Here is a 22,710-nt window from a genome sequence, read left to right on the forward strand (position 1 = left end):
ATGATGAATGGAACGATGACAAGCTATATCCTGAATTAGAAAGATGCTAAAAGTCAAATAGCAAGTGATCTACCATGGCAGTCTTCAATTAATAGGAAAGAAAAGAAAAATCCCAACATAAAATTACCTGATACAAAATTACACAATTAATCTCACACTTGTGAAACGGAACTTGATCTCATTTCGAACCCGAACCCGAACCCAAACCCCATCGAGCCCTCATGAGTCCACCGGCCCTGGCTCCAAGGCCGTCGAGGCCTCCGCCCTCACTTCGATACTACCGAGGCCGTCGAGGCCTCCGCCCTCACTTCGATACTACCGAGGCGATCGTGGCTCCTGAGACTCCCCCCACCCCCTCCTTGAGGCCAAGAATCCATGGCGGGCGTCGGCCAGCTCCATCTCGGCACCCCCTTCCTCCCTTCCGCCTCCATCCGCGGGCGGTCCTCTGGCGGCGGGGGATCCCGAAGGCTGACCACGCGGATTCAGGCCAAGATCCGCGAGATCTTCATGCCGGCGCTGAGCTCGACGATGACCGAGGGAAAGATCGTTTCTTGGGTGAGGGCCGAGGGCGACAAGCTCTCCAAAGGTGAGAGCGTCGTCGTCGTCGAGTCTGATAAGGCCGACATGGACGTCGAGACATTCTACGATGGATATCTCGCGGCGATCATGGTCGAGGAGGGCGACGTCGCCGCAGTCGGCTCCGCTATCGCCCTCCTCGCCGAGACTGAGGACGAGATCCCCCTTGCCAAATCCCAGGCCTCCTCCTCCTCCTCCCCCGCCGCTTCTCCTCGGGCCGCCGAAACCCCAGTCCCACCATCTCCTTCAGAGACCGCCCCAGAAGCCGTATCCTCTCCTCCGCCTTCTCCGAAATCCTCCCAGGCCGCTGTTTCTTCTACCCATCCGGCATCTGAGAGCGGGCGCAGGATCGTGGCCACGCCCTATGCGAAGAAGCTCGCCAAGGATCTGAAGGTGGAGCTGGGATCCGTGGCCGGGAGTGGGCCGATGGGAAGAATTGTGGCCAAGGATGTGGAAGCTGCGGCTGCGGTGGCGGCTGCTGCTGCCCCTGTGTCGAGTGTTCCACCGAAATCCATCTCCGATTCTGCTGCGGTGAAGGCTCCAGCTTCTCCAGCCATCCAATTGGGCACTGTGGTTCCATTCACCACAATGCAGGGTGCCGTCAGCAAGAACATGGTGGAGAGCCTCTCGGTGCCTACGTTCCGGGTTGGTTATACCATCACCACGGATGCACTTGATAGCCTCTACAAGAAAGTGAGGATTCCCCCCCTTTGCTTTGATCAAAGGAGCAATTTTTATGTTAAAATTTGCAGTTTTTCAAGTTTCTGTGATGTGTTGTTGAGATCAGATAAAGTCGAAAGGAGTGACCATGACTGCACTGCTAGCAAAGGCGACTGCTTTGGCATTGACAAAGCACCCTGTTGTTAATTCCAGCTGTAGGGATGGTAAGAGCTTCACATACAACAGCAGCATCAACATTGCTGTTGCCGTGGCTATCGATGGAGGGTTGATTACTCCGGTTCTGCAGGATGCTGACAAGGTTATGTTGTTTCTACTGCTACTAATGTTTATTTATTCTGTGGCTGTTACTGGGAAATCTTTGAATTATGTGTTTCCATAACAAGTGTATATCATGGTTGGTATTTGTAGGTTGACATCTATTCATTGTCAAGGAAATGGAAGGAGTTGGTTGATAAGGCTCGAGCTAAGCAGCTGCAACCTCATGAGTACAACAATGGTACTCTTTACATCCCAAGATAATGCATCTAGCATTCAATCATTTTGTAATTGTAATTTCATAATTTTTTCATTGCATAAAGGATTTGTAATTGCGTAGATTTTTAGAAGTGGTCCTTTAGATTGTTAAATAACTGGAAAAATATCCTTACATATGCAACTTTTCATCCTCGATATTTCTTTTTACTAGAGGTTTAAAAGTATCATTATTGTGCTTGTGTTAGTCGAGGCATGTTCTATGCAGTTCTGTCTTCACAATGGGCATATATTGTCATAGAATGTTTTACAACTTTATTAATGTTTAATTAAAACATTAATAGATGATATGTCCATTGAATGATGAAAACAAACTAGCATTAAATGCTATTATTATTGGTAGAAATCTTGGAGGATAAGGTCCTAAAAATTAATCAGTAAAACAGAAATAGAATATCTGGAATATAGTTTTGGTGAGAATAGAATAGATGATGCTCCAATCAAGATTGATGGACAAGAGATATTACAAAATTTTTGGTGTATAGAATTTATAATAGAAAGTCATGGATAGGTAAATGAAAACGTATGTAATAGAAATAAAGCTGGCTAGATGAAATAGAGAGGTGCTTTTGAGGTGTTATGTGATCGATGCATAACATGGCAATGTAAAAGGAAACTTTATAGAATAATAATAAGGTTTGCTATGTTGTATGACTTAGAATATTGGGCCATAAAGAGGGTTCATGAAATAAGTTGGATGTAATGAGAATGTTGAGATGAATCTTCGGTAAAACTAGAAAAGATGGACTCTGGAACTTCTTTTCTTTTCTTGGGTATAGGAGCTATAGGAGTTGTACCCACACACACAAAGAAAATGTAACTGATTGAGATATGAAGGGAGTGCAGTAAGGAGGAGTATTTTTCATCTTTGTCAATGCTTTTTGAAGTAGACTGGGAGATTTAAAATAACATAAATGAAAGTTGTCAAAAAGGGTATAGATTAGCCTTGAGATAACTTTAGAAGTCGCCGTAAATGGGAATGCTTGGAGAATGTGAATCTTAAAGCTAGCCCCAAATAGTTGAGGCAAGGCTTGATGGTTGTGGTTATATGCATGTTTTGAATCCTTAGAATACATGTTTGATTCTTCTAAATATATCAAACACTATATATCCCCTTGGATGTTCTGATGTTTCTAGTAAGTATCACAAAATACAATGTACTATGTTATATTTGAAAACTTCAAGTCACCTGTTTGAATTGCATAAACATATACATATACCTAACTCACGCCAAAAATACATATTATATATGTGTGAAAAACACATACATATATATGTTTGTAAGCATACATGCGAGTACACATATGTATATGCACTCATATGAGGAACACAGATACATACACATTTTTCTGTGTTTGTACATAATATTTCAAACAACACACTGTAATGTAGAACAATAGAAAACCACATCAGGTCAATGCTTATTCCTTAAGATACAGAGAGTATGTCTTTTTTAGTAAGACAGTGAGGTGTGAATTGTCTTCAGGGGTCACTACCTTACTACTAAAATAAAGTAATAGGCTTTTTATTTGCTTGCCAAATAAAATACTAGTCAGTGTTTAGAAATAAGAACTCATGCGCATAACTATGAGACATAAATCTATTGAGAGAAAGAGAATATTTACTTAAATTTGTCGATCATGCACCCCTGATAGTAATCTATGAGACCTTTAGTTTTAAAGTATTAGGATGAGAAAGAAAACTAAGACAGCTGCCACTTCAAAGAGAAAGCAACATATTTCCATGTAAGATTTGAGGAAGCTTAGAAGATTCCTCATGTTTCCAGGTTCAGACTAGTTCAAAGAGAAAGCAACATACTTTTACAACTGATCTTGTTTTATATTGTCGCAGATCACCTTTTGCACTCTTGTAAGATGGTGAAGGAGAGGGGCAGGGGACAGTTAGATTAAGGAGACTAACATACCTTTTGTTTTCTCCATTGGGGACATGCAGGGTGGGGGAGAGGATGGTAGGGTATAACTATAACTAGTGTAGGAATTGAGAGAAGATGAATTTGACAGTAGCTGTACATTGGAGAGAGGAAAAACCAAAGAAGAAAACAAAAAATGGAGGGAAAGAGAGTATGAAGAAGAAATGAAAAAAGGGGCGGAAGAAGGTAACAGAGGAGCTAGGTGGTGTGTGATTGACATGATGTGGAATATGAAGTCTTGCTGAGTATGTTTTGCAGTATGAAACCTGGTTTAGAAGTAAAGGACTTTTTATACCTCAAATTACATTTTAATCTACTAATAGGGCAAGAATCAATTCCCTCTCCTGTCACAATACACTAAGTACATCATAGAAAAGAGTCATATTCAGGGATTATTCAGTCTTCTTGATTGAAATAGGTCTCCACTGCTGGGCTGAGGTCAATCCTTGACGTGCATTGCGATTTTTTATTTCTTTGTTGAAGTACTTGATGTGTACAGCCTATGTAACTCCTTGTAGAATTATCTCTCTCTCAAAATCATATCAAGTTGAAAAAAAAACATTCTTATTCCTCTTCACTAAAGATATCTAGTATACCTTTAAAAGCCATTTGTTAATTAGTTTCTACTTTCTTTAACCTTTAATTTTAATTTTCACAGTTGAGAAGTCTGTAGCTTGAATGTACGGTGGCCCATCTTCTGTTGGGTGGCATTCAAGCTATTATAGTTAACATTGGCAAAGTTGCTTTATCAAACTGGTAGATCTACTATTGTCATCAATTACTGGAAACTCATTTTTCTATCACTTTATCCTCTTCTTTTGTTCAATCTGCAGGTACATTCACTCTTTCGAACCTTGGAATGTTTGGTGTTGACCGTTTTGATGCAATTTTGCCTCCTGGAACTGTGAGTGCTAATACTGAATCAATTCCAACTCCGATATTCTTAAACAAGTGCAGTTAACAATTGATACTAATTCCATATGTCTCACTGTCAATTTTACTCTGAACTGTGATGCAGGGCGCAATCATGGCTGTTGGTGCCTCCCAGCCATCTGTTGTTGCCACAAAGGATGGTAGGATTGGTGTGAAGAGTCAGATGCAGGTAATTTCCTACTACTGCACTAACCTTTGCTCAGTGGATCCAGGATCCTGAAAGTTAGCTTTCAAGCGCCCTAGGTTGGCTTAATTTTCAACCATGGAACTGCAAATTCTTGCAGGTGAATGTAACTGCAGATCACCGGGTAATTTATGGAGCGGATCTTGCTGCCTTCTTGCAAACTCTGGCCAAAATTATTGAGGATCCCAAAGAGCTGACATTGTAGTTGCTGCAACAGACTAGATATTCCTTTACGGTCTGTTTCTTCTATTAACTGAATTTTGTAAACTTCGTCAGGGAAATAGTTTTACAAGTAGAGCTTCAGGATAGGTGCTTGTTGTAATATGAGCTAGCTATTTTATGTTCAACCCGGCTCATAGCCTCTTGTAGGTCTTGAGGGAACTGGATCTTCTTTTGATTTGTTGACTGCATAATTCACTCTTGAATCTGTCCCCTTGCTATTTTCAAATAAAGTTTTTTGCTTTTTGCGAGACAGATTTTGTAAGGTGTGACTGCTATTCTAATAGAAGCTGAGAATGTTTAAGTTCTCACCTAACTGCACTTATCCGCAACCAGATTCAAGTGGTGAAAGAAAAGAGAATAGTACATTGGCAGGTATAATTGCCATGTCTTCGTTCCATTCAGAACGTCATGCACTTAGAAAAAGTTTGATCACACATTCAGAATCCCCTCTTGGTGTAGAAGTTTCAGCAGGCTTTTAAGTAAATGCATAGCCTAGAAATCAGGTCACACGTCACGTCTTAAACAGATCAGTGATGCAGAGGATCCTATTCTGGATTAACAAAAATAAGCCTGGCATTGACCTAGAAACTATCCCTGCATGAACTGTTACGGTTAAGAGATATTTTAAGGAACCAATGCGCAAGTGTCACAAATACCGGTAGCTTTGGTTGCTCTCGGAAGAACAGCTTTCAATACAGGTCAGGGAAAATTCAGAAAGCAGTGGTGCTCTATTTTTTGTCTCAGTAATACTGAAAAGATTTGGCACCTGTGCTGTGGATGGTTCTGGAGCCTGAATAATAGCATTGATCCCTTAGCTACGTTAAAATTTTCCTAGCTTTAAGCAGAAGCAACTGTTCCCTATGCTTTGCGAACTTGATGCTTTCATCTTTTCTTTGGCATATCTTGTGTTCAAGGTTGGTATATGAATCAAATCTGCTATCAAGTGGGAGTATGGAGGTCTCGGTAAGGTAAAGAAGGATCGTGGGGGCTCTGATACTATGCTAACAAGCCTAACATCCTATTTAAAAATCCGAGCATTTAGATGGATGGGCCCAAGAGTTTTTTATAGACACTACAACAACCCATAACTTATCCCATATGGGATTGTTATTCCTCAGTAATGTGCATCTACAAATAAGATTGCATTGCATGAAGCAGTCCCGAAAATGAAATCTATTGTATAGAGAGGAGATAATTGCCCAAACATCACCTTACAACAACCCAGTCTGAGAATTTAATAGTAGCTATAAAGATACAGCATTTGGTTCAGGAATTAACCATGCATAAAGCTTGGAATATATTTTATATTTGCCGAGCAACTTCTAAAATTAGATACAAGTAAGAAAATATTATTCCTATCAAATTAGCTTGATATAAGTTATTTTAAAATGAAAACTATTATAAACTATTTTTATCATAAAGTTCTAATTTGCGTCTGCCTCCCTTTTCTTTTGTATATCGACAGAAATTTCTTAAGAGTTATTTTAGAAACAATAACCAAAGAAAACAGGAATAGTTTGAGAAAGAACTACTCCTACAGTTGCAACTACTCCTGCAGTCCTGCTCCCAAACCTTAGCTGCCCAATCCTCCCTTAGCCACTTTATATCTCTTTTTTAGTCATTCTTTACATATAATTAGCTTTCGATTGCAGCCTAAGTGGGGCACAAATATACGTTTAGCACACTGCTAACCTTTCTTCCGTGAGACCAGACGCCATGTTCCTGCATGAGATATGGGCCACTAAAGTGTTAATGCTTAGTTGTAATTCCACCAAACATTTAAAGCAAAGCTACCGAGGAATTAAAGTTCTTACTCCAAGTTTACAGTGCTGCCTGACCCCTGCTTTCTACTGGAATTCATAAGCACTGAGGTTTGGACCTCATTAAATTAATGGAGTAAACAAGCTTACAAGACCAAAACATTTAAGCACCCTTTTCCTCCACTACCGGCTGCTCCCTTTTGGGTTGGGTGGATTCACCGGCCAACGGTCACTTCCTTACCCACGGGTCCCGCCAAAACCAGACGCACTCAAGAAGAGAACAGAGAGAGAGAGAGACTCCAAGCTCCTCAGAGCCTACAAATCTCTCTTTATCAATCACGCGGTGGATGAGACGTCTCAACCTTGTGAAAAGGATCGCATCGACAACAAATAGACTTTTTGACGCCCACAAGTTAGAGCTAATGATACTCCTCAATAGAGATTCAGTGCAATTCCTGAGGAGAACACGGGCTTAGAAGGAGAAGAGAAACATGGATGAATTCAGCTTCCCTGCCGTTCCAGTAGAACAGGAGCCCCTCCGCCAGCTCCCTTTTCCTCTTTGGTTCATGTCCTCCGCCGCCAACCAAAAGAGCGACCATCATCATCACCGGAGAAGCTTCTCTTCATCTGAAGAGGCTGCAGAGATTGCCGACGCACTGGCGATGGCCTCGCCGGCGCTCAGCGAGGATGGCGGCGACCGGTTTCTCACTGATGAAGAGAGGATGGACATGCTCTGGGAGGATTTCAATGAAGAGCTACGCCGGATGTCATGCGATCGAAAGAGGGATGCAGCGAACGGGGAGGCGAGTTCTAACTCGTCATTGACGAATGGAAGCGAAACGGATTCGAGGAGTGGCCGCATAATTCACCATACAAGGCCAAGCTTGCTTTTGATGCTGAAGGTATTGAAGAAGCTGTTCTTGATTCAGAAGGCTGGTTCTTCCAAGAGGGAATCACTTCATTGAAGATGATAAGCTCTCATCCTCTAAGAATTCCACTATGGTTTGTAGCTTTCTCTCTCGTCCTTATTCGACGTCAAGCAAGCCATAGGAGCTGAATCCAGAGGTTAGAAGAAGCATGAGCCACCACAGATCGAGAAAAAATAAAAAATAAAAAAGTTTGTAATCTCTTTGTTCTGGAGGTAAATACTATAGAGAGGCAGTCATCATGTTTCCATATAGCTATATATCAATAGCAATAACAAATTTGTAATATAATACAAGCTTCCTCTTCTTTTGCTCCTCCTTGCTTTTGGTTTGCTAAAATTATAAATTTAGTTGATAATTTGATATCTAACTGCATATTGCCTGCCTTCATTAATGAAATATCCTCTCATCATAAATTAGACACACCAAGCATGCAAGAAACTCAGTCGATTTGATTTGTAACTGTTTATTGCTTGGCCTGCCTTCATCAATGGAATGACTTGTATCATGAACTAGACACAGCAAGCATGCTTGCATTTTAATTCCAGTTGTTGCAAACTTTGGCCTTTCTTCCTGCAACAAGGATGGGAAGAACACATTCAGCCATGGGGTGCTCGCAGTGCAGCCCTTTTTCTCTGTTCTTGATTCTAAGACAGAGGATTTCTTTGTGTACGACGCTATGAGGACACAGCCATGAGAAGGGCTTCCAACCACCTTACTGATAGCGGCAGCAAAAATTAGCTGTGTGGTGGTTCTAGATGCTAGGCTGGTCTTGTACCATTCTTGTCCATTTCGATAACATTCTTCATCCATAATAATAAAACTGGGGGAATTGATGTCTCTGTATATTTAATTGGCTTGTTTATTTGGTAAGCAACATTCGTGCTTACCAGTTGGATGATGAGATCACTCTCATGTAATGGTGAAATCATGTAAGATGGATGGAAGTAATAGATAGAACCTAGCCTTTAACTTTTTGAATCACTTTCTCCTCCTAAGGAGTGTGGTGATTTGAGGCTCGAGAGAGACAATATGTGGAGATTTAGGGTGGAAAAATTTGGTATTAGCCAAAGCGGTCCCTCTATGGGGCATGGTGTACCTTTCTTTGTTTGTATAGCTCAATAAGACTCAATAACAAAAACAAGGGGAAGAGAGAGGGAAAAAAAAAAAGTGTACCTCTTGGCAACAAGAAGTGGTATTTAGTTATAATTCTACTGCTCGTCGATCGTAAATCCATCTTCATTGAACCAACAAAATTAGACAGGTAAGTGCGATCCTAAATCATCCTTCATTAACCTGTGGAGCTCCTTTACAAGTCTAGATTGGTAGGGTCCTTGCTTCCTCCAGATTTAAGAAATAAAATATCTTCAAAAGCATCCCACATTCATCAAGATTGTCTTTGTTCCTCAGCTAACATGGAATTCAATCTTATTATTATGGTACCTATTTCACAACATCCAGCCATATATACTATGTACATTCGATCTCCAACTAAAACAATTGATCTCAATTAAATGAAATCTAATTACAGACACACTAGAAACCGAGGTGCCTGTTGTTATTGCCGTATTGCACTTCTATTCTACATGAAACATCACAATGACCACATGAGCCCTACTTGAACAGCTACCATCTTGTTTGGCCATTTTCATGGCGAGAGACCCGAAGATACCAAATAAACAATTTTTTGTGATAAAAGCATGTACAGAATATATACTTACTTACATCTCAAAGTAATCATGTACATAGCATTGATTAAAAATTTCCAGAAGGCAACCTGTGGTGTTGGTTGATCTTTGAAATGTGACAAAACCAATTCAGGGTATGGAAGATACAAAGATGGGCACGCTAGAAAAGCTAAAAGTTTCCACAGGACATTGTGGCTGCCCCAAAGGATGTGGAAATAAATGTCGTGCCATGTAGGATTTTGTGCACTGCACTTGACATAGTATTTTAGCTCATCAATTTCAAATGGCCAAGAAGTCATGGAACGCTGCCATTCACCACTTCCACATTTTACATCCTCAATATAATCCCTGCAGAAAGAAGGGTAATGTTATAATTTAGTTGTTTAAGAGACCGACCATAAGGTTCAGTATTGTATGAACAAAATCAGCAGCCAACTTGTCACATTTAAGTGTACCAAAGAAAGACACTGTATTAAAGAACAAAAAAATGGTTGGATAATTTAACAACTTCATCAGATATAATACTCAGTTGCAAATTAAGGTCTCCAGTTGGAAAAGAAGGAAAAGGTTTTCAAACTTCAAAATTGCAGAACAAATGTGATTGTAATAGATTCATATGATGTGGTTTGGTAAAATTACATAACATCAACAAACTTGCGCGTCAATATGAATTTACAAAGGCAAAACAAAAATTAGTTTTCACCATACTGAACAAGAATTGCAACAATGATAAGATGAACCACAGTACCTAGGCAAATTTACCATACAGCACTTTACTGAAGAAGATCACTTAAAGTCCAAAAGCCAGGTTGCTCTTTGAGATAAGAGCCTGGCAAGAGTTACTCTTATCATGATCCAATTAATACATATCTTAAAAACACATGCCCAGGCAGCACAGCAGGGCTACAGAGAATCCCTGTTAAGGTTTTTCCACTCCCAAGGGAGATTTAGATATTAATCCAGAAACAATCAGGAAGAACAAATTTTCTGCTGAGCTTATTTACCACCTCTTTGAAATGACCCAAATATTTACCACATTGACCATATGGACATCATGACACCTTTTAACCAAATTACATAGTAATTTCAAGGTATTGCCAATGCTAATTTCTTCTTCATCTATGATGGAATGATATTGTTGCTTGTCAGTTAATCATATCTGAACTACAATATGAAGCTCCATACAACTAGGATATTGAACAGAATAGTATTCAGACGGCCAAATCATCCAATCTTCTTAAACCCTTCCGAAACAAGATGAACTACCATACACTAGGATATTGAACAGAATAGTATTCAGACAGCCAACTCGTCCAATCTTCTTAAACCCTTCCAAAACATGAGCACTCATAGGTACTCTATATCCTGATTGCTTATAATTTGCAGTTAATATATCTACTAGTTTGATGTCAGAAGACAGTGGCTATACATATAACAATAGGAGAAAAAACATTCTGCATTGCCCGGTCAAGAATCAATCCACAACTGGGGTCAAAAAAAAAGGAAATTAATGAGAAGATCTAGAAAGATCCTACAGATTTAGGATATTTCTAGGGAAATATGTTGACCCAGGTCGGTGTCATTAGAAAACAAAATCCATGTTGTATCTACAAATGCATTCGCATGCAATGCTTGTTGTGCCTTACTATACCTGGAGAAAGAAATCTGATCCTCCCCACTTCCCACCCTCCTACACAAGCACTGACATATTAGTGGTGCTAAGGATCTCTCTCATGCTGACTAAACATGGATTTGTAAATATGGCCCTTTATACAAACATTGGGTGGTCATTTACTCCCTTAGAATACCCACAACTGCCAATTCCATGATCACTAGCATTCTAAATACATGCTTTTTAAAAAAATCTAAGACCAAACCAGATCAGTGTCCCAAACTACATTTCTCTGTGTCCTAGAGAGATGTGAACATGTCTGCACAGTTCCTCAAAAAAAGAAAAGAAAAATTCAGTCTCTCTTCCAGTGAATATATGGCAAATAAATGCCCAAACTAACATGCTTTTTAACTTATTTGACTCTGCAAAACTGCAAATCATGACATAAGCTTTATTAATATAATATTTCATCATGGCTTAAACTTTACTAATATAAGATTTATTTTACTTGCATGGAAAGTTGTTGCCAAGAGATGATCAACTTCTACAAGCATATACTTCCATGCTGTCACTTTGAATTTGTTTTCAGAAGTTATAGTTGCATTTCTCTCAGCATGCTTGCAACAATTCAATGACTTTGAGACATCTGAAACAGGAATGAAACATGTCAAACTCTAGTAATTTTAGAATAAATAATATTCTAATTTAAAGTTATATGATATGAAAGCCCATAAATTCACTGAGAGAATAAATAAGCGTACATTACAATCGTATTTAGTCAAAGGAGAAACTTATGTAGATGCCATTGTTCAGAATCTCATCATTAGCAAAATGAGCTTTTACATCATTAGTGCAGTGCAGTTCTCAATTTCTCCCTAGAGAAGATGATCTAAGCCCTGAATGTAGCAAAGACATAGTCTGAGGTTTCCTGCCTTAAGAAAATCCTATCCAACAATCATGGAGCAACCACTAAAACCAGATATGTCACTTTTGACAAACTTGTATTTGACTCTTGCTATATTCCCATTCCTATCTTGTCCGTCCAAGTCTCTGCTTAAAATTTCTTGACGAAATAAACTGTCTAGGGATTTGACCATTTGCAAGTTTCAGTCCATTTTGACCATAAAGTTTGAACAGATGAGTCAGGTGAGATGATATTTACAATAGCCACATCATTTTATGTAAACTCTTGGCAATTTTAGATAAAGTTGTCTACTGTACCAGTTCATCTAAGAAGCATCAATTGTGAGCCGCAGAACAAGTGATTCACCATGCCCCTATGATTACTTACAACTCACATGTAAAACCCATTTAAAGTGCTACAAACTCAGATTTTTTGAGTGTCAGAATATCTGACTCTTTTAACCACCTTGAAACTTAACCCATGTCATAAGGTAATTGATCTCATAAGGTACACACCCAAGACCCAAGAATAATCTTGCAATCCTTGTTTAAAATCATAACCATCAAGCTTTGTCCCAACTACTTTGTGCCAGCCTTTAAGAATCCTGCCCTAGCATTCATAATATCAAGTAGGGATACAACTTAAAATCGCTTTTTATGACTGGCTACCAACCTAACATCAGACTGGCATTGATGGGCTTCTTTTATTCACTGTTTAGTTGGAAAAACAAAAAAGAAACCCATAGGATGTGGTTTATACTTTACATTCTTCAACTCATCATTGAGAATAACAGTATAGCACCAGGGATATCTCAAAAAGGGCAATGTTGCTACTTTATGTTTTTTGTGAACATGCATGATGAAACCCTTTAGTCTTTTGTTTTTTGTTTTTGTTTTTTTGAATTTGTGTAAAATCTTTAGAGATTTTAGTAGCAAAGATCTATTGCTTCCAACAAAGAGTGAAACTAAAAGCAAGGAATACCAGATGTCTTCAACATCAATCTCCATTTGGCATTTGACTGATTTATAGGGCAACAAAAACACATGAACAACAACAATGCCAAACAGGCCCCAAGGTATCTCCAAATCATTCTCCTACACCAACCCAAAGGCCATTCCCAATGTCTACAGCTTCGTCTCCGCTAATCTCTACCGCAATGGCTGCATCGAGTGCAGATGAGAACGGGGACGGAGGGCACAGAATCCATACCACTGGGGGATGAAGTTGTTCTTGGTAAGGCAGGATTGGATGTCGCAGGCCTCTTTCTTGCACGGTTCTTTGCTCGACTGCAGCATATTTAGTTCTATATTGATTATTCGCTGAGTAGATCTTAGGTACTTATACAGATCAAGAAATCCAAATCATATCTTCTGGTTAGCCATTTTGGGTAAAATCTTAAATTGTTACAAATGTTATTAGAGCGGATCGGGTCCATAATCCATGTGAACTAGGGGACACTGTATGACGAGGACGTGTGTAATCAAACAAGCGAACAAAGTAGATTTAAAGCGAGTTTGACTTATGTTTAAGCTAGGACTAGACTAGACCCAGCTAACTTGCACCCATAGGTTTAGATGTGCTGTTCTGTTTCCTAATGGTACCATGCAAAAAGCTGTAGCTGAAATAGTAGTTAGGGCAGTTGGATGACTAAGCTGCATTATGGTGATCACTTTGTTCGGCAACCATTGAACATTTGAACATGACATTGTGGAGATTAGGTGAATTACCAACCAATAAAACAAATTGGCAATACTGGCTGATATTGGAGAAGAGACAATTACTGAAAGACCTGCCATTGGCCATCCACCACAGCATTGGCCGCAGAATAACACTTGAAATGAACAAAATTAGCAACATCAAGCAAACATTAACCCTGCATTATGGTTTGTTAACTAAAGCTCGATCAACTTGTATAAAAATTGTATACAAGTTTCGTATAGTCGAGTAATAAAATTGTAGGATATCATTTAATGAAAAATATAATTTTTGAATATTAGCCTCTGAGAGTGACTTTCCAAATTAATTGGACCTAAAATTGGATTACGCTTGCAAGGTAAGTAATATTTTTTTTTCTAGATTTATCGGCAAATTTATAAATATTTTCTGAATCGAATTATTCTTGATTTATGAACTTGATGCATAGTATTTTATTAATATATACGCCTCTTTCTAAAATATTATATGATTCTTGATTGAACATATTGATTTTGATATAAATTTTGTTCGATTGATTTCGATGTCGTATGAATTTATACATGTTACGATTTGGAACACTGAATATGCTTGAAAAAATAAATTTTGCTTCGAAATAGATTTGGACTTGTAGTCAGACTATGTGTCAACACTCTGCTAGTAGAATTTATACGTTGGCATATTGATACCTTGCTAGTGGAGGTTATACGCTGGTATATTGACACTTTGCTAGTAGAAGTTATACGTTGGCATATCGATACCTTGCTAGTGGAGGTTATACGCCAGCATATTGACATCCTACTAGTGGGGGTTATACGCCGATACTTTGATGAAAACATATTCTGGCCCAGCCACAGAGTATAAATATGGTCATAGTTTATGGCTGCGAGATGAACTTGATAATTTGAAAGAATTTGATTTATAATAAAATTTAAAATTTAAAATGATTGTATTATTATTTTATTACTTGATTTATGTAGCTAAAGTGTTCATTACTTATTGGATTGTCTAGCTTATTATACGATTTCTTATTGTTTTTACAGATATGAAGAATTAGCTTAACTCGGAGATTTATCATGAGAGAGTGATTAAAAATAAGATTTTGACTTTTTTTATTTAGATTAGATTTTATTTTAGAGTTGATGCAAGATTTTAAAATATTATTAGTTTTGTAAGACTTTTACTTTTATTATATAATTAGAAATTAAATGTTATTATTTAAATTATCTATGCCGTCTGATTATGATATCATGATAAAATGCCTTGCATGCTCATGGGGAGAGTTTCTTATGAGTGTGCGGCGGTTGCCATAACCCTCGGCTCGCAATCTCGGGTCGGGTGCTGACAGATATATATTAATGCCAATATTTCTAATAAATAGAAGAACAAACTATTGACAGAAAATATAACAATAGGATTGCCTGATCCAACTAACTGGCCATGACAATTTCTTCTAAACTCTTTAACAGAATAGCATGTCCACATACCTGCATCGTAGTTTACTCCTGACAATATGATTAGTTCTATAATACTGATACTTTAGTTCCGAAAAAACAAGCATATTTGGATAACAAAAAGTTTATAGCTTCAAGCACTAATGTTGAAGAAACAGTTCAAGCTTTCGGCAGATGAGGTAAGGCTCCTGGATTCAATCCAAGCAATTAGCAACATATATGGGTTATACAGCAACTTTAAAATTTACAGAAAATGCCTTCAAGTTTCAAGACCTTGAAGAATGCATTTGCGATCGATCCATGGACAAACTGCAAGAAAAGGTTCTCACAATTTGCTAGATACAGCAAGATACTTTGTATGACGTGCCTGAGCTATTATCTTTCCGGTCCCCTTTTTCCTGAACTCTACAGAGGAGACCCCAACTGCCTTTCCTGCATGCAAGAGCTTGGCCTCGATCTCAATTTCTTCCTAAATCATCAAGCAATAATAGATCGAATTAAACTTGCTCAAAGATACAGAGTGCAGAGTATCACAGCAAGAGATAAGATATCTCGGATAGTTATTTACTATGCAATTACTAAACAAAAGAAACAGGAAAGAGCTCCACACGTAGCTTTTACTGACTGAAACCATAAGTCACCCATGTCTACAAAAAGAATCAGTGAGTGAAGACTTATCTTTTAAGACAAATAAGAATTATATAGTTAAAACAAATGATAAGGCATTTATTTCTATTATTCAGCACACCAGACGGGAAGCCTAAAGATCACACAAGCTTAATCATAAATCACGTCTTTTAGTTTTATATTGATGAATAAGAAATTTAAGTAATTATTATTAATCTTATGGATGATAGTCTATAGAGTTGCATGGGGTACAATGCTAGAACTAATTTTTGTCACATTGGATCCTTTCACACACACAAAAAAAAAACATTAAGGAAGCCCTAAATACTGCTGGTAAAACTGAAACTCTGAAGTCACTAAACTCCTGCACAAATCAAATTATACACCATAACACTAAAAGTTTTAAATATATAGTACACTTCTGTCAACTTGTATCACAATTATGAGTTAGCCGATGATTTGAGACCTAAAAAGGTGCTAGGAGAAATCAGCTCCCTCATGGATAAGGTTGGCAGACCTAAAAAGGCCTCCAGCACATTTAGCTTAGTGTATGACATTGCTCATATCCACTAACTCATAGGTGGTAAAATTTCCTGGAAATTTTCTTTCTTTTCTTTGTAGGTCTTTCTAGCAACTTGCAAGGCAAAAGTAAGTGGGTTGAATTAATGATTTGTCTACCCAACAAGAATCACAAGCAAATAACAACTTACTACCTTATACTTTCAAATAACCTCCCAAGCCAAAGATCCATGTTTGCACTGAATCTAAAATAAAGTTCATCATAAATTTACCTATAAGGAGGAGGGACCAAAACAAGACTTGCTCATTCATTTTCGGATTGAGGTCTCAACGTAAGGCTGCAGAACCTTCTTTGCAAACTTGGATACCTTGCACAAGTCTGACCCTAAACAAATTCTGGTATTTTGCATTCTCAAGTTCAATATAAGTCGATAATTATATTATACAGATTTAGGTTGTTCAAAAACATGGGGTAACAATTGGTTACTGATTCCTATCTTCCTTAAAAACCCACCCCTCTCAATGCAACCGAAACTCGATAGTAAGAAGTATCCTTCTCTCCTCCTCCAACTTCTTATTTTTATTCTCTCTTCTTTGCAGATTGACATCATATCGACTAATGGCCTTTTACCTTACACTCCTCTTTTACCATACCTTCTGCATTGGCATACTGTCAACCCATATCTCTCAACCACTTCTCGAACAAAATAGTGCTAGGCAAATATCATCATCGTTCTTCTGTCCCTTTATTTTTTTGTCAATTTCAAGGTTCAAAAAGATTTGGAAATTTTGTCCCCATACCTTCCTTAGCAGTTTGATAAAGTTAGTTTGTCTTGTAAAAAAACTGGGCCAGATACATGACTTAAGTCATATCATTGTGATGGCAACATTATTGAATAAACGAAAGTCAGCTCCTACTACATGGGGCACTTCAGAAAGTCTTTGAATTGTCCTTTTGAAGTCAGAGAATCCCTTCCACATAGTATGATAATATTAAACTAGAGAATTCCGAAAAAAAAGGGATCTATGATGCATATAAATTTTGTGGTTTCAATTCCAGTCATAGCTTTCAAACAAGTAAATCATAGAATGCCTATAGAACATAGCTTTTTCATAGAAGCATGATTTTTATCTCTCTTACTACAAACAAAGTTTGGTTTTTCATGTTCATATACTTCAGTTTAGTTATTCATCAAGCACTTTAAGCTTCTAAACTTGATAACCACATATGACTCGCATGTCCTAAATATTTAATTTCAAACACATCAAAATAGCTTCTAAGTTGCAAATATTTTAATAATCAAATGAAAAACATCGCGCAAGAAAAGATGTAGTATCCCAAACTAGAAATCATGACCTTCACATTAGCATAGAAATCATGACCTTCGCACCAGCGTAATTATGATCCAGATTTCATCTTTCTCTCTTGAACTAAACGGTGGAAAATTTAACTTTCATATACATCAAATTAGTTAAACGGCGAGCAATCTAAGCTTCTAAACTTAACAACCACAAATGACCCACAAGCCTTATACAGTCAATTGGAGAACGCATCGAAGTAGCTCCAAAGTTTGTATTCTCAAAATAGCTTCAAAGTTGCATTCCTTTTGCCAATAATCAAATGAAAACGTAGCATTAAGAACCAAACTAGCACCCCAAATTAGAAATCATGATCTTCGCAGTAGCATAATTCGAACCAAGCAAGCAAAACAATTGTAATTCTGAAGAGGGTTACCCACTTTAATAAAAGCGGCATCCATGTAGGAGACAGTAATCTCAAGAGAGACGCCACAAGTCGGGAGTCCGATGCTATAAAACACCGCGGATCCGATCAAATCCACCAGCGTCGCCGTCACGCCGCCGTGTAGGAAGCTTCCGCCGCTCTATGAATAGAAAGGGAATGAGATCGATCAAATCGAGAGAGAGAGAGAGAGAGAGAGAGAGAGAGAGAGAGAAGGAGTTACGGTGAGGCGGGGAGGGACGGGCATGGAGCACAGGACGCGGCCGGGCTCGACGAGGTCGATGCGGAGGCCATGGAGGACGAATTCATCGAAGAATCTCGGCGGGAGGGCGTCGGTGTCGCCGCCGGACGCCTCCAAAGAACTCCGCACTGCCTCCAAATCCATGCGATCTCGCAACCACCCACTTGAAGCCGGCGACCGCGAGGGTGAACAAGAGAACCCCGCAGGATAAAAGAATCCATATTCCGGATGTGCGCATAGAAATTTTCATGCGGGAACTTTTTTTTTTAATCTGGAAAAAAGGAACGTCGTGGATTCTTTTCATTCCACTGCAGCCGTCGGAGCTTTTTTTTAATTTAAGAATAATATCTTTTAAGAAAAAAAATTATTAGCCAAATAATCCTACTCCAGAATTAATTAGAGCAGTAATTTTCTCTTACAAAAATAAAAATTTGAGATAATTCCGATCCTCTCCATCGCCACAACGGGTTGGTAGATGGACTTGGGTTTCCCTTTTTTTTTTGCTAGAAGTCCTCAGGCTGATTTGGTTCCTCTTCTTTTCAACAAATAGAAGCCAAAGAAATTGGACAGGAGAGACCATGAAGACATTTCCCAATTAACATGCTTCCCATCCACTTATTATATATGATCATATAAAAGAAAAATAGATAACATAAAAATATAAAACTACGCTGCTCCGAAAAGGTTGACTTTCAACTAATACGTCACAGACTTTTGGTAATCAAGGACAATAGAATCCCGACAGCAAAACAAACTTTAAAGGCCAAAAAATAAAAATACATATACGAAAATATGAATTTATAAAAATTAGTTTAACTTAATAAAAAATCTTAGTGTTTTCCTGTTTTCAGAAAAAAATTGTACCTCCATTTGAGTGGAAATTTTGAATTTATGTGAAAGAACATCTTAACTACTAATAGAAGATGCATGTGCATCGAATATGTCAAGCTAGATCTAATACACTGAAATGAAAATGATTGAAAGTTTAGAATGAATTGAGGAACCTTTTAATGAAAGGCATGATTTTTTTTTTTCTGAAGAAATCTGTAATTTTTATTCTCTACCATCCTTCATCATTTTTTTTGCTGTTTTTATGTTCTCATAAGCAACACCTGTGCATCTCCTTAAAATTTGTCATCACCCTTAGCATCGTGGGACATTGCATTAGTTGATTATGCAAGCAAGCATAATCTTAAGATGTTCTAATCATGGTATGCTGTAGTATACCAAACTAGATAGTACATAGCGTATTGTATCATATTGGTTCGATACTAGTATACAGCACGAGAGATGTACCGACAACTCGGGATGCCTTTCATTTCAGAAGTATCTTTAACATAGACTCGAGCTGACGAGAGGAAACGAAGAATGGTAGGAGCTTGTTGGACAAATGTGTCCCCAAGAAACCCAATAGTGAGACTGACAGAAATTTAGGATTCCTGCAGAATTTGATAGTTGTGCTGATGAGTCTTTGACATAGTTTAATTTCAATTTATTTCACTGGAAAAATCTGCAACTACATCTTACCTGCCTATATCGGTTATTGGTGTTTTAGGGTTTGGTAAAACCCATTACCTTTCCATAAAAAAAAAAGGGTAGTGATAGTCACTTGCCAATGGTAAGAGAACTAATTTAAGACTTGCTGCCGACTATGAGCCATGACATGAGCGTTTGGCACCCCATGAAATATAACATGCTGATATAACCCAAATGTGCTCATAGTAGAAATCAAGGCAATTATCCAGAAAAATAAGTCCAATTTGATATGAGAATAAATTCTGACCAGCTTGAAGGTTATTTTGTGATGCAAATCCAGCATATGAATTTTTTCCAATGACTTTAATTTGTAGATACAACTCCTATTTGGTGCAAACAGGTTGGAAAAAATTAAAAGACCAAATTTGTTGTTCCTTTAACGCGTAAGGATTGAAGCAATCTAAGATAAGTCTTTAAACAAGCTCTATATTTTACCTTGTTTCTTGATGCATGATATATCTTCTAGAAATACATGAGGGAAAAATTGTAATGCATCTTACAAAACCCAACTTTGCTTCAAAAAGCCTTAGATAAAAGTCCTTATCTTATGTTGTTTAGATGCGCTTTCATTTTTTATCCATATCAGAGTGTTCCTTCAGGCCATGCTTTGATTATAAGTAACCTCATTTTCCGAGGGTAGTCCAACCTTTGAGAATCTCTGATATGAATTTGAGATTTTTCCAATGACAAATTTTTCTTGTCCTTGGAAAAGCAATTAGCTTTTTCTGTAACATCTGCTTCTCATTTCTTTCCCTTCTCTTTTTTTTTTTGGAAAGAAAAAGGTGAAAATTATGCTTTCTTGTCCTTCACCTACTGGTAGTAAAGAAACAAGATATGGACACCTCATCCATTCCTTAATCCACAATTTTTAGTTCAGTTTGTATTAAAGACCCACTTGCAGCCTTAAATTTCAAAAATCATAAAGCTACAAATTGAACAACATAAGATTTAGCACAATTTGACAAGTTCAATTTGTGCCCTAAGAAACGTCGACATTCAACTGACATTTCACATCCCAAACTTTGAGAAAAACCACAACAAATTAAAAGAATAAGACCACCTCCTCCATTAATGAAATCAAGCAGGTCTCACAACCCAGATTCAACCCAACTAAAAAATGCTGCTTTGAGGATGAAAAGGGCCTCAATTGCTTTACTTTTGCCATGGTTTACTTCTTGTTTCTTTTTGGCTCAGGCTTCTCAGTGGCCTTCTAATTGCACCAAGACTAGTACCAAAAACAAATTGCAATTTGCACACAAAATCAATATAAAATTCAACTACATATTTCATTACGTACACATTTTATGCAAACTATGAATTCTCTATTGCAGAAAGTTGAACGCCTTCTAATTACACTGCCCAGTTTTTAATACCTAAGATCTAGAAATTTGGTTTCCTTATCTATGTTTGATCGCTAAATTACTATTGAACTCAATCTAAAATTTATGTGACATTAACCAACTGAACTGCGGCCAGAACGTTTTTGTGTAATTATGTGATACATTAAGTACATAGAGGATGTCAATTACATATCACAGAGGAAATTAGTTGATGATGTAGCCTCTAGGGCTTGCACAGACACAACATAATGGTAGGAAAGTCATTGCTAAGATGTCGAATGGAAGTATAGTGATGATTTTCTTGTGATTACCAAAACAGACAGGATCATGTACTTGACTGGTTCAGATAAGTTTTGGGTGGATGGCAGCAGGATGAGGTTTACTAATGTTTAAGTAATGGTGGATTGGGAGGGATTGTGAATTTAAAATAGAAAATAAAAGAGAGTAGTTGAGAAATTTTAGCTTTAGGTTCACCATCTAATTAATTTTCTTTGTATTTCTCAGATCATTGATTGAGGAAAATTTCACAAACATTCTGAAAACTATTAGTTGGTGACTTGGTGTGAAGGTATTCAAACTATGGATTACACATTTCACCAGTTAGTAATAAAACATTGGAAGGAAAGAGTACTTTCAGGACTCTTTGGTCAAGCAGTTATTTGTTAGATTAAGTTCTAGAGTCACTAGGATTCTACCATCGTATTTATAATTTTCTATGAGTAGAGCTTGATAATGGTCTAAATTTTGTAATGAAAGAACTTATTATTCAATAAAATATGGATTGAAAACTATATCCCCCTCTTTCCTTGTACATTTCTTTCTCTTCCCATCTTCTTTTCATGCCTCTTCTTTTCACCTCCCCTATAAACTGATGTTCAGCCTCTGACGGCCCAAACTATCTCGTCTTCCTGGTTCTAACAGCAATCAGATGATATGAGGTTGAGGTACTTCAATGCATCCAATAGGGCGTGTTTCTTAACAGCTCAATCTTGCTTCCTGCACCTTTCTTTCTTCCTCATTGACAGACTCTTTAATTTTAAGTTGTATCATTTTAGTAACAAAGAAAATTGGTGTCAAAGTACATTCTTAGCAATTCAGATAAATTTTGACCGTTAAATTTCCACAGACACAAGAAGCTTTGAGACTCATGACTATCAAAAACAAGCTTAAGGGACCCAAACCTACATAGAAGAAATTAAATTGCCATTTTAGACTTTCCGGTTTCTACCTTCATTTATATTTTATTTATTTCAAAAATTATATGAACTGGGAAATTTATGAAGGTTAAGAAAAGTTGTAGGAGTACATGTCCACAATAAATGAACACTATTGAGCTTTTGTGGAAATAGCACTAAAAAGTGCCAGTTTCGTTTCCTTTTAACTCAATCAAAATGTGTTGATAGTGATGCAGTGGATTCCATTATAGGATTCCCTATGACATCCCAGATTTAGTAATTTCTGAACATATAATTGATGAAATGTTGTTTGCAAAGATGCCCCCATGCACTAGCCCTTCCCTGTCCTCATCCTCTTTTCTTTTTTATCTCCTTGTTCTTTCATGCTTTTCTTTCCCTCTTAACTATATTAATAATCTATCTATTTCCCTTGCTAAC

The 22,710-nt window shown here is 37.7% G+C and overlaps 2 protein-coding genes across 2 annotated transcripts; one reads left to right on the top strand and one right to left on the bottom strand.

Annotated features, from left to right (window-relative positions):
• Positions 1-262: 262 nt before the first annotated feature.
• On the top strand, positions 263-5,309 carry LOC103713811 (dihydrolipoyllysine-residue acetyltransferase component 5 of pyruvate dehydrogenase complex, chloroplastic-like). The gene is made up of 6 exons (XM_008800837.4): positions 263-1,269; positions 1,364-1,555; positions 1,666-1,753; positions 4,552-4,622; positions 4,737-4,820; positions 4,936-5,309. Exons 1-6 carry the CDS (start codon positions 376-378, stop codon positions 5,038-5,040), a joined length of 1,434 nt encoding a protein of 477 aa, XP_008799059.2. The 5' UTR covers positions 263-375; the 3' UTR covers positions 5,041-5,309.
• Positions 5,310-15,201: 9,892 nt separating this feature from the next.
• Positions 15,202-18,429, bottom strand: LOC120112133 (acyl-coenzyme A thioesterase 13-like). The gene is made up of 3 exons (XM_039130779.1): positions 18,204-18,429; positions 17,979-18,122; positions 15,202-15,562 (listed from the first exon to the last, which is right to left on the bottom strand). Exons 1-3 carry the CDS (start codon positions 18,363-18,365, stop codon positions 15,419-15,421), a joined length of 450 nt encoding a protein of 149 aa, XP_038986707.1. The 5' UTR covers positions 18,366-18,429; the 3' UTR covers positions 15,202-15,418.
• Between the last annotated feature and the right edge of the window lie 4,281 nt (positions 18,430-22,710).

Source organism: Phoenix dactylifera, chromosome 10 (assembly GCF_009389715.1).
Source record: "Phoenix dactylifera cultivar Barhee BC4 chromosome 10, palm_55x_up_171113_PBpolish2nd_filt_p, whole genome shotgun sequence".
Classification (NCBI taxonomy): domain Eukaryota; kingdom Viridiplantae; phylum Streptophyta; class Magnoliopsida; order Arecales; family Arecaceae; genus Phoenix; species Phoenix dactylifera.

Bases quoted from the DNA above. Each gene is read 5' to 3' on its own strand.
- LOC120112133 (XM_039130779.1), bottom strand. From the start codon at position 18,365: ATGGATTTGGAGGCAGTGCGGAGTTCTTTGGAGGCGTCCGGCGGCGAC. The intron at 18,123-18,203 runs GTAACTCCTTCT...TTCTATTCATAG, and splicing joins CCGTCCCTCCCCGCCTCACC to AGCGGCGGAAGCTTCCTACA. The intron at 15,563-17,978 runs GTGGGTAACCCT...TTGATGATTTAG, and splicing joins TGGATGCCGCTTTTATTAAA to GAAGAAATTGAGATCGAGGC.
- LOC103713811 (XM_008800837.4), top strand. From the start codon at position 376: ATGGCGGGCGTCGGCCAGCTCCATCTCGGCACCCCCTTCCTCCCTTCC. The intron at 1,556-1,665 runs GTTATGTTGTTT...TGGTATTTGTAG, and splicing joins TTCTGCAGGATGCTGACAAG to GTTGACATCTATTCATTGTC. The intron at 1,754-4,551 runs GTACTCTTTACA...TTCAATCTGCAG, and splicing joins ACCTCATGAGTACAACAATG to GTACATTCACTCTTTCGAAC.